Genomic DNA, 12,500 nt, shown 5'->3' on the forward strand with positions numbered 1-12,500 from the left:
GCTCTTATTCATTTTCATAGAACAAATATTAGGAAATTTTGCCCTTCTATGATTGGACGTTATCTGGAATAATCTTTCCATTTCTAGTCGCACGAAAACACAAAAAAATGTTCAAGAATTTTCTCTTCAAACATGATCTTTCTCAATACTAAATGCTAGAATGACATAGTTGCTCCATTCTCCCATACTCTATATATATTATATTTTATGTGTGTATTTTAACTGTTTAACTTGTCATATAAAGTTTGATAAAGAATATCTCAGAAATTTGGATTACAAAAATATTTAATTTCCAGTAACCATAAAACAGGTCAACAAAATCGAAAAAACGGAACAATATCAGAATAAATGAATTTGGATAGGAAGGGAAAAAAAACCATATCCTGTCTATGTATCCAAAGAAAAATTCTAAGATCATATGAATTTGTTGTTAATGACTAAAGGTGAAAACAAACATTACGTTCTCATAAGAGACAAGAGCAAGCATCAGCATAGCAAACATTTCTGTATGTATTGTTTGCGATGTTTTAGTTCTGAAAAAGTATTTGATTTGCACTATCAGAACAAACAAATCCATTCAAAAGGACCTGACGCAACAAAGAAGAATAGAAGAATAAAAGTCGCTCATAGTAAATTTCCTTTTTAAGTGCGATTCCCATTGGAGATTGAAAATATATCTGACAAATTCAAAGTTAGGGAGGCCAGAAGAATCCAGGACAAGATTTTTGACTTTGTCAACGCAAACTTGAAGAAACAATAAAAAGACTTTTGAAGTGCACAAACGTCTCCTACATTGGCCTCGCAAATCAGTCAAAAATCTTCCTCAGAAATCGTCACACCAGGCCTGGAAGATTACTCGACCTGTTTTCACCTCTTTAAGGACACAGAAAGACCACTTACGCCATGGAAGCGAAGTATTCCAAAGAAACTGCAATAGCTGCAAGAAATTCCTTTAAATATTTTAAAAGGTACAATAGTTACTAAGTGAAGTAAGGAGTGTGTAAGAGATTTCAAGACCTTTTGAGTCAACATTAATGAATTGTGGAGGAACGTTTAACAAGTATAAGGGTGTGGCATTCAATTACTTAAGTCATATGATTTAGTTCCGAAGTTTATCGTTACTTGTTTGGCTTAGTTGAATGTTCTTTTTATGAAGAAGTACATTTTGCAGGAAATACATTTCAAAACATGAGATTATAAAAGAAAGAAGAACGCTAAGGAAGTAGAAGCTATTATGATTTAAATATGCCTCCTAAAGCCGATATTAACACATTGCTCGCCAAGCGTGACTTTGCAATCGAATCATTGTATGAACTCTTTGAAGAATTTTAAGTTGTATACGGCATAGACATAGAACCAGAATTAGAAACCTTGGAGAAAGTGTACAAGGAAATTGAAACGAAATTTAGAACTGTAAAGAGGCAATTAGAAGTAATTTCGGACAAAATCATCGAGAACAGAATTTCTGAAGACGAAACAGTTGTGAAAGCACGTGAAAAAGTTGGTAGTGAAGTTAAAGAAATCTATCTGAAATGTACAGCCAGTTTCGCAACATATCAAAAGCAGTATTCCAAATAAGGGATGAACTTGGAAAACCAAGCATTGGCTGGAATTGGTCAAATGAACAGTACATTAAAAGAAACGGTACAAGTATTGAAATTTGAGTGCCCTCATGGGATGGCGAACATACACTACGTGGAAACACGAATTAACTCACTGGATGAAAAAATATAATCAAGACAATGACAAACAATTACAAAGGTTTTGGAAAGCCTTGCCAAAGAATTGGTGGTCAGATCAGGTTAAATCTCGAAAACAATAGAAGAAGCCTGGGAAATCCTTGATCTCGAATTCGGAAACAAAAGAAAGCTAATGGATGACCTTTTGAAGGACATTACAGACTATAAGCCTGTAAGAAGTGATTCAGAGTCACTTTCGTGCTATGTTACCAAAGTAACAGCATTTGTAAAGGACATGAATGATAGTGGGATGGATATAACATCCACAGAAAGAGATATATCTTCGTGATGGCAGGAGCTTCAGGAGCTTATGAGTAGGAACGAGCAACTATCAGACCAATCTATTTTTGGACTCCCTTTCCGGCAAAGCAACAAAGGCATTGCTGGTTTGGCGACAATATGACCTCAAGTTAGTTTCTTGTGATTGGTCATCGGGCTTCTGCCGGAGTCTCAGTTGGTGGAAATTCAATCTGAAAATACATCAGTCTATGAGAATGCTGTTGGATTCCTTGACTTACATTAGGTAATCAAATGGCAAGACCTCCGCATCCACCACACCAAAACAAGGTCGGAACGGGTGCTGATTTCCTTAGTGACCATCTGTGTACTCCAAGAGGAATCGATGCTCACTTTACCCACCAGACCAGCCTGTTGCAAAGACGCCCTTGATTCTCCTCTTGGGATAGGGTAGGCATCTTATATCCCGGGGGCAAACAGATGGTGGTCTTACAATAAATGTTTTTTTTCCGAGTTGGTGTTATCCTTCAGTGTTTAGGTGGGGCCTGAACTGTATACCTGGAAATGATAGACGGTAGCGTAAAATGGGATGCTAGGGCCTGTATTGTAAAATAATATAAGAAAAATGCGTAAAAGACAGGAACTCTAAATTCTTCAGCCTCACTGCATATAGTGAATCACCAATGTTTGTGTCATGTTCATTTATTTGTGTATCAATATCCATGAGATATCATCTAAACTGATTGAGGAAAAATTCACCATGGGCCTGTTTCTCATAAGAACCGAAAACACTTTTGAAGTTTCATCTGCTTAACCCGAAAAGCCTGGTCGATGAACGTTACAAAAAAAGAGGAAAAACCCTGCCAGAATAAGTCTGGAAAGTTTCATGGTTTTGTTTTTCTTTTTGAAGATGATTCCTAACCTTGGGAGGAAATCTTGTTTTCGTGAGCAATACATGCCCACCTTCCTCCGGACTTTACATCGGACACTAATACTAAATTTTTTTTCCCCAGAGCATGATATTAACATTTCAATGTTCCATAAAAGCTTATCAGCAAAGATCCCCTGGAAAGCGAAATCAGTAATATATGATACAAGATAAACAAAATGTTTCAACAAGTAAGAAATCATATGTAGCCAATGCATACCTGTGTTGGACTTGTTGATTGATTGATTGATCAGTTTATTTACCCCTCTTGCAGCTACAGCTGAATTACAAGGGCACCAGCGCCTATATTGTTGATATTTATAAGTACAAAAATTATTCATCCATTCAGTCCTGGCAACTACTTTAACACTGCTATTTACAACAGAGCCAGAGCGAAGAGAATACCCATGGTGGGTTTCAGGGGGAATGGGTATTATGTTTGAAAGAAAACCTTTATCTCGAAAATTCTGCATTAACTTTTGGCATGATTTTTCCCGCCTTTGACTGAGGGGCAGCAAGCCTGAACGGCTAAAAGCGACTGTAGAGCAACGTGTCAAAAGGTTAATTAAATTAATTAATGGGGACATAAGTTTTCAGTGATTGATTAAGGAAAAATAAGTGTGACCCTGTCAATGTCTAATCTAATCCCCATGAAAACATACTGATTTTGACATTTCAAGTGAATGTACATGCAGAATGTATGTCTGATATATAACAATGAATTAATGACAGACATTTTACCTTTAACTTTAATTTGCAATTCATAAAGCCAGTAACCCCTCAATAGTACAAATTAAGTAGTAAATACAGAAATATTGGAGGTATTCAGTACCATGGACAAAGGCAAACAAGGATACATCATAAGAAGTAAGATTATTCAAAAAATGATTTTACTATTTTTTTAAGACATGGTTGAAAATAATTGTGTTTTTAGGTTAGCCAATTATGTTTCAGGCAGGGGTACATTGAAACTTTGAAGAAGAAAACAGCAGAGATTCAATCACAACACTACTGCCATTGCTTGAGGAGCATCTGCATCTAAGAATGCAAGGCTATTTCTTAATTAAAGCACCCACATTTTTTTGAAAACAATACAGTACATGTCTGCAGTCATCAGTTATTGGCAGCAGTGTGCACCCTAATTAGATTAGTGCATTTGTCTTTCATGAAGTACAGATGTGCACATGTTATATCACTATGCATTAATAAAGCACTACTTAATATGTGCATGGTATCAACTTTCTGTAGGAGAAATTAAGACCTCTTTTTATTCCCAAAGATGCAACGACAAAAACAGATTTGAGCAGGAATGCAGAACATTATTTTACACATGCCAAGAAAACTACAAAGATGTCATGAGGTAATAGTCATTCTTACAGTACCCCATTCATTACTTTCACATGCATGTGTTATATTAACTAAAGAACCACTGACACCTAGCATAAGAAATGAGATACACAATTTGCTTTCCCCATTAAATCCTCTCCCTCCATCTACTAGCAATAAGATATCATAGGTTGTGCAATTGAATTAAATACTGCACTTCAAGAAAACATCAAGCAGCCTTTACTAAAATTAGAGTCCTAGTTAAAAGGCATATACTATTGTTATTAGCACACTCGTCTTTCCCCTGGGCAATTTGGATTAAAAGGGTTAATTTTGTATAGGTTTTATCTTCAGGGCCTGTCGGTAGAACAAAAAGTTGAAGAAGGGAGATTGTCAGCTAGTAGTGTAAAATGAATGCAAACATGTGTAATATTATATGGGTTTTAGGTGAGCTAAATACTCATTTTCTCAAAACTCCACTTGCGATTGGGTCTGTAAGAAGAAAATCGTTACTAATTCTCTCATGCCTGTAAGGCTGCAGCATTTGCTCTCAAATATTAGAATACATTTTATTTGGTTCCTGCTTTGCCGGGTTCCCTTTGGTGAAGACTTTGAAAACTAAAGAAATTAATGCACTGAATTTGTAAAATCAATTTAACTACTTGACATGACAACCGTTAGGTAGAAAACCCCACCCTTTACCCTTGGAAAAGGTTTGCGGTTTACTGATTAAGAATGACATCATATTGTCCTCGATCCAGCACTCTAGGGCTTTTTTTATACTGACCATCATCAGTATAAATCCACTTAAAATGAGAATTGAATTTCTGATAGTAGCAGCATTAGTTTTAAATGAAATCTTTACAGCTGAGCCGCTAAACGAAAATGATAGATTTGTACTTTATAATGATAGCTTTTGCACTCTTGCGTACAGTATAAATTACCCTTGTTGAAGGGGGGCATCTTTGGTTATTTGCAGTGCAGATTCCTTCCCCAATATTTTCGCAAGGAGTGTCACCAGATGCAACGTTCACTGCGCATAACAAATTTTTCGTTCCACCACAGGTAGCCCAAGCTTGATATATGTGTATCTGTACTGTACTTTTTTATGCAAGAGCAGAAATATAGGGGTTTGTACGGGGAAAACGGCTTTTGTCAAAATTTAAAAAGTATTTACGATTTAAAATAAAAAAAAACAGCTTACCTCGCTTCAGTCTTCTGTTTCTTTGTCTTTGGTACGGTTTCTAGGTCCATTAAGGACGGTGCCTACTATTGTTATTGCGCATACGTTCTACGCATCTCCAGATACTCCGATTTCCTATCGCCGGTGCTTACTAATACAAGGATATTTTTGTGCGGTTTTAAACTATCCAGAGAAAGTAGATCTTAGTAATTACTCTTGGTGTCCAAAAAGAAAATTGGAGGTAACCATGCATTTTTGAGAGATAATTAAGCTTCAATTAGAGAAAGAACGCCATACATTGCTTTGTATTGTAAAGCTTTTTACAAATATTATTCATGAATTATCTTTGAAAAATGCGTGGTTACCCCCAATTTTCTTTTTGGATTTCAATAACACTTGTTAAGATCTACATTTCCTGCATAATCACACACCGGGGCAAAAATATCTTTAATTAGTAGGCACCGTCCTTAAGATCGATTTAGGTGGTTTTTAGTTCCTCCTTTTTCCGCTCTCTATAGAAGAGGGACCGAAAACCACCTAAACCGCTCTTAATTGACCCAGAAACTGAAGCAAAGACAGAGAAACACAAGACTGAAGCGAGGGAAGCTATTTCTTATTTTAAAACGTAAATTTACACATGTTTTTTACTTTTGCGAAAAACCATTGTCCCATACAAGTCTTAAAATTCCTACTCGTACATAATATAGTACAGATACACATATATCGAGCTTACGCTACCTATGATAGGACACAGAACCTTAATGGTTTACTGATACTCTTGATTTGTTTGTGTCGTTTCCTTTGTGTGGTTAAGGAAGGGATTTGCATCATGGAAAATTAGCTCGATTAGTCCGTTCGATTCCAAAATAGAATCCTTTTAGATCAAAAGAAAGACACTAACATAAGTTACCGTTCCTTTCTTTGTTGTAATAGGGCATCAATAGCCCATAAAGATCATACGAAATAGCTCAGAAAGCGCTGGAACCCGTTCCCTGAAAAAAAAAAACTGCTGATAAATATCGAACATACAACCAGCAGTACTTGCCTGGTAAGGGCCGTTCAGGATTTAGTGGATCGGGGAAAGGTTTATTACTTTTATTTTGGGTACCCTGCACGCTAGTCTTGACTAAAAGGTCGAGGGCTCACAGGCCGGGTTAGTTTTGGTTGACTGTAAACCAATGAATTCTCGACGACCACAGCATCTTCTCTGTTGTGGTTGCTCTGATTAAACAGCAACCAATGATCTTTACTATTCACATAAATGGAGAAAAGACTGATTGAGAATATCCCGAACTTCCTTCTTGGCCCTAATCTGCCACTCTTTTTTTCGCCGTTGTCGTCTGTTTTTTATATATCTGAAATGCATACAGAGACACTACAAATGCTGGGAAATGTGAGTAAAGTGCAGAAAGGTGGAAATTCAGCATGGTGAAGTTATTTTGCCTTTTCCTTTAATTTCACAGAAAGTGTCTCGATAAAAGAGGCCATTAAAATCAAGCAAGAAATTGTGCTGAAGTCTTAATTCGTAAATGTCATCAGACAACTCCGCGACTGGTGATAGTGGTGATAGCGAAGAGCTTGAAAACGAAGAAGAAAGGAAGAGGAAAAGGAAGTTCATGACAAAGGCTGCCTTGGTGGTCAACCCAGCTCGACATGCTGATGAGATCTTTGGACAGAAAATCGTTGCGTAGAAGATCCGCTTAGGTGGCCTCATAGGACAAGATAACAACAACCAGAAAACTTGTCAGAGCGGTGTATTGCCCCGCAAGACGCCCCCCAGTGGGCAATCTGCATTGTTCCGCAGTGCTTAAAACTTGGTAACATTAGCGTTAAACCAGTATTAGAGATTAAGAGGGTTTGACCAAGGAAACTTGACCGTCATACCGCCCAAAATGCTGTTGATAATCTATTGGAAATCTTTAGTGGACGCACTTGCTGACTATCAACTAATAGCCATGCTAATGCATATATAGAGAATGTCTGGTTGTCTTCTATGCACAAATAACCATTCTATGGAAAAAATGTGTTCTGTGCAAAAAATGCAGTAGAATAGCAGCAGAATTTCACTGTTTTTTTTAAAGAGGACTTTCTCGGCTTTTGAAGTGGATTTAAGTGACTTCAAAAGTTCACCTAAGAAGCCCATCAGCATACTACCAGGAATCCTGCCTGATACCTGATACCTGATTGACGTGCTGCTACACCATTTATTGGGTGACCGATTGTGTGAGTTGGAGAGTTGCATTTTATATTACTCATAAAACAATGGCCGTCTCATTTGAAGAATACCAATTTTTTTGCACCGAGAATATCTATAGTTCGTTGTTGAAGAAGTCTTAACTTCTATCGAGGAAATAGAACAATTGGAACTTACATTTATTTCCCGGCACGTAATAAAAATGGGAAAGCCAAAGTCTCTTCACTTCACACTGTCACCGTAAGACTTTAATCATGCAGAAAAAAAATGAAATCAATGATTACAATTGGTGCAAAATCTAGTTAGTATGCTGGTGGCCGTCGATTGAGTGTCTTTTCGGCTTAAAGAGTTAAAAATAATTTTGGCGGATTCTCGCATGAAATAGCGTTTACTCGAAGTTTATTTTGTTAATTTCAAGTCGGTGTGGCTAAAGCTGTTTTCCACAATGAACTACAACATAAATATAACTTATTAGCTTGCCTCAAAGTTAAAACGCTGTTTCATGGGAAGTTCCTATTGAACTTGTTCTTTCGGGTTTGACTTGTTGTTGGTGAGTAAGAAAAAAATCAAGATTATATCAGTTTTTTTTTCAAAGTTTTCGGTGGTTCCATTTACCCTGTCACTTCTGTCCACTACTCTTGATATTGTCAGCTACATGATACTTCCAAGAGAGGTGTCATGATTGTTTGTCATAAATTAACTTAACTAATTCTACGTGACCGTGATTGTACTTGTTATGCAACAAAGTTGTTGATAACGCGGCGCTTGTTTTGCATGTAGTGTAAATATTACAGGTACAAATAAATTGAAGCCTTGAAAGAAGTGAAGCACGGGAATTGAAAAAAATTAATTCCCATCCTTCGATTAATTTATACCCTTTTACATTTACATTTTGGATGTATACTACCACTTAAAAATGCGCAACAAAATCGATTCCTAGAGATATTACAGAATGTAAGGTGTGAGATTCTTGGTTTTGCCAAGAGTATGAATTCCTTTGAATAAAAAATGGAACAACACAGTTTTTCGTCATATCTGCATTTCAGTCTGTCTCTCATATGGCATAACACAGGGGTGGATGGCAAATTAATTAGTCTACGGTGGTTTCAGAAATGCCACTCTAGACATATTTCAGACGTTTGAAAAACATTTCATTTGAGACTCAAGTACATTTATGATGGACAGTTGTTTGAGTTGAACGGTGTCTTTTACGGTTGGAAAAATTCAGAAGTTTTCGTTATACCGTCCTGATTAAGGAAAAGTAGTCCAGAGATCTGAGTTTTTAATTCAGCGCTTCAAGCCAACAGCTATAAATACACCCCAAGACATCTTTGGCTACATCTTTGCTAAATCTTTGACTTGAATCTCAAACATGTTTGACTACACCTTTGTCAAATCTTTAACCTGAATCTCAGACATGTTTGACCACGCCTTTGTCAAACCTTTGAACTGAATCTCAGACATCTTTGACAACACTTTTGCCGAGTCTTTGAATTGAAGCTGAGACATCTTTGACGACACCTTTGTGAGGGTAACAAAGGGTTGTCAAATAACACCTTTGGCGCTTGTCAAAGGTTGGGTGTAAAACTGTAGTAAAAACGGCCTTTACCACCTGAGACCCCCCTGCAAAGGTAACTGCCAAGATAATATTTGACGCGCATCAAAGGCATGTAAAGCTGTAACAAACGCGGTCTTTATCGCGCCTTGGACAAGACATTTGACGCTATGTAAATCCAATTTTTCGTCCCGTGTCAGTTATTAAGACACATTTTGAGCCCACAACCTCCCGCACGAAAGTCCAATGCTCAGCTTATACTCTGCTGAGTATGTTTGAATCATAGCAGCTGGGAGTTCGATTCAAACCGCCTTAAAAATAATCTGTGGGAAATCTATCGTTCAATAATTGCATCGTTGCATTGTAGCTAGAAACTCGTTCTTACCTGACATAGCAGGGATGAGTTTGAATAAGTAGAAGCGGAGGTGCTCTGCAGATGACAATTAAAGATCCAGGTTATGAGGATGTGACTTATTGACTGTTCACAAATATAGCTTTTAATCATTGACGACAGCAAGAAAGAGAACAAAACGAAAATTTAATGTTACGAATGTTCTTCAGGATGGATTGGTTGGCCAAGGCCTCGCTGATTGCACAGGAAACGGTTGTAGAGAGCTGCCTTGCTAGTTCTTCTGCACTATCTGCCATTCTCACTTTGATTGATTGACCTAGATTCCTGCCAAAGCTACATGCCTCCGTTGAAATACCACTGGACAAAAGTGAGCCCTTGATTTACGTAGCACAACTACGATTAATAAATCACACTCTGCACAGGCGGTGTGCGTCACAGGTGGGCATAGGATCGTGGGTAAAAATGTGAAACGGCTCATTTACATCCCGACACAGTGGCGTGAACATCTTCGAGTACTGTTGAATAATACATAAGAGTTAGTGTATTACAGTAGTTCTAGAATGGGAATTAAAACCCTTTGCAGTCTTTTGAAGGCCTCGTAGCCACAGTCGATGCCTCTTGTTGGCTTCACAAGGCAATTTGTTTGAGTTATCAGCAACATGGCAACGATCAACGGTGAAGGGGTGGCTTACGTGAGTTTGTGTTTCTTTCGGATTTCCCTCTATCATTAATTTTTTTTTTCTTTTTCCATAGAGTTCAGGATATTGGCTCATCATATCTGGAGTTACTGGAGCAAAATAATATTACTCCGTTCATAGTTTTCGATGGCCTTCCATTTCTGGGAAAGAAAGAAGAACATGAGAAAAGAGCAAGGTGCAAATTATTTTAACCAGAAGCATGTCACCTACACTACGTGATATGCCTTTGTTGTGACTGGTTGTTATAAATATTGCACAGGTTTATACCTAAGTAGCAGTGCTATTACTATAACACCTTACCACTTTTGTTGTATTAAATAATTGTCTTGTTTTGAATTCAAGCTTAGGGCAGAAAATAAAAATAAGTGGCAAGTGGCATGGTTGTGAAGGGAAGTAAACTTCTGGCTGCAGCTTCAGGAGTCGAACACAGCATGGTCGTCGGTTTTATTGAAGTGAGTTAATTTATGATTTTGTTTAATTTGTTTCCTGAAACTTACAAAAACGAAGGCTAATGTTATCTGGTTTATTTTCTTAGATATGCCGCCAAAAATCTATCGACTATGTGGTTGCTCCCTACGAAGCAGATGCTGAATTATCTTTTCTTTTGAAACAAGGCCATGTAGACTTTGTAATTTTCGAGGATTCAGACCTTCTTGCATGTGGATGTAAAAAGGTGAGCTTACAAGTAGTGTATGATCACCCTCACTTCCTTTGTTTTTATACCCTATTTTGATCTTCGCATTTATGGTAAAGGTAAAGGTTTATTATTTACCTTCATTTCTTCTCTAATCTCTAAATAAATCAATCCAAGCATGCATTCTTGCACATCCATGAAAATAAGCATACACACGATAGATTATGGTTACAAATTAGCCTTGACATGTTTTGTTCATTAATAAATAATAGTTGATTTTGACTATCTACATATCTTTGTGTCAGTGACAGCTAAGAGACTCCCCTCCCTCCCCTATTTGTATTGAAATCACTGGAAAAAAACTTTAAATGTTGTTCTGCCTCACGATCGCACATTGTAATATAATTTAGTAATTTATCACTAGATATTTTATAAATTTTTAGTTAAGTTTTTTAGTTTTCAGCTGATAGAGTTGGAAAAGGCTTTGCAACACCAACAACTCAGGCAGGAAAATTTCCTCGACATGTGCATTGTGGCCGGATGTGACTACCTGGACAGTGTTAGGGGAATTGGAATCAACAAAGCCAGAAAGTTAAGTTCTGATGAAAGCAACTTCCTTTCAGTTTTACAAGGAATGCCACATGCCCCGAAAGAGTATAGTTCAGATTTTCTGAAAGTAAAGGCAATATTTTTTGCACCAGGCGGTGATCAACCCTTTAAATGGTACAACAGTACCATTAACGAGATGGAAGGACACTCCAAGTTGTCCAGAAATGGAAGAATACCAGATTATTTGTGGAAGTATCCTTCATGACTCATAATATTGTCAATGTCATTTTTGTCTTCTATCAGGTGCATGCTTCTCTCTAGCAGTTGGTCAGTCAGCCAATTTATACATCTTTCTTTTCACTAAACAACAAAACAATGAAATGGTTAGCCCAACTTAATTTGCTGATCACGTGATTAATGGGGCAACAACTACTCATTGGGATAGTAGTCCCAACTTTCTCCTTAATTATACAGTCAGACCAAGTGAAGCATACCCCTCAAGAATATAGAGCAGTTTTCAACTGAGTGTCGTAAAACAAAAACCAAGGTAATTACTCTAGCCAATCATAAAGTACACAGAAAATAAAGTGAACCAATCAAAGCTCGAAGTAATTACATATAGCTGACGCAAAGCGCAGGAAAACGTGTGCGAGCGAGTCACGATTGGTTTTGGTTTTACTTCTGACTGGATGAAAAAATGGCGCGAATTTTTTAAGCCAATCGTGCAGCATAGTTAACGCAAAACCAATTACTTTTCGACACTCAATTGAAAACTGCTCTATTAACGAATTGATTATTTGAATATTGAACCTGCTAGTCATTTCAAGAATGCAATAATGAATTGACTATTTGAATATTGAGTTTGCTAGTCATTTCAAAAAGTCAGTTTTGAATTGATTTTTTTTGACATTTAACCCAATAGCTGGCTTCTTGGAATGACCAGCGAGTCCAATTTTGCAATAATCAATTAGTATTGCATTCTTTAAATGACTAGCAGGTTCAATATTCAAATAAACAATTCATTAATGTAAAATGGAGGGGTATGCTTCACTTGATTTGACTGTAATAAAGATGATAGCAGTAGCAGTAACAATGATAATAGTAA

General features: G+C 37.1%; 1 protein-coding gene and 1 pseudogene across 1 annotated transcript in view; one reads left to right on the forward strand and one right to left on the reverse strand.

Moving 5' to 3' along the window:
• Window positions 1-9,116, reverse strand: part of LOC138040186 (uncharacterized) — a 16,909-nt pseudogene extending 7,793 nt beyond the window's left edge.
• A 1,473-nt stretch (window positions 9,117-10,589) lies between these two features.
• LOC138040187 (uncharacterized) overlaps window positions 10,590-12,500 on the forward strand; it is a 2,926-nt gene continuing 1,015 nt past the window's right edge. Inside the window, exons 1-3 of the mRNA XM_068885960.1 lie at window positions 10,590-10,664; window positions 10,748-10,885; window positions 11,548-11,651. Coding sequence (XP_068742061.1) covers window positions 10,590-10,664; window positions 10,748-10,885; window positions 11,548-11,651 — 317 coding nt within the window. The remainder of the gene's footprint in view (window positions 10,665-10,747; window positions 10,886-11,547; window positions 11,652-12,500) is intronic.

This window comes from Montipora capricornis, chromosome 3 (assembly GCF_036669925.1).
Source record: "Montipora capricornis isolate CH-2021 chromosome 3, ASM3666992v2, whole genome shotgun sequence".
Taxonomy (NCBI): domain Eukaryota; kingdom Metazoa; phylum Cnidaria; class Anthozoa; order Scleractinia; family Acroporidae; genus Montipora; species Montipora capricornis.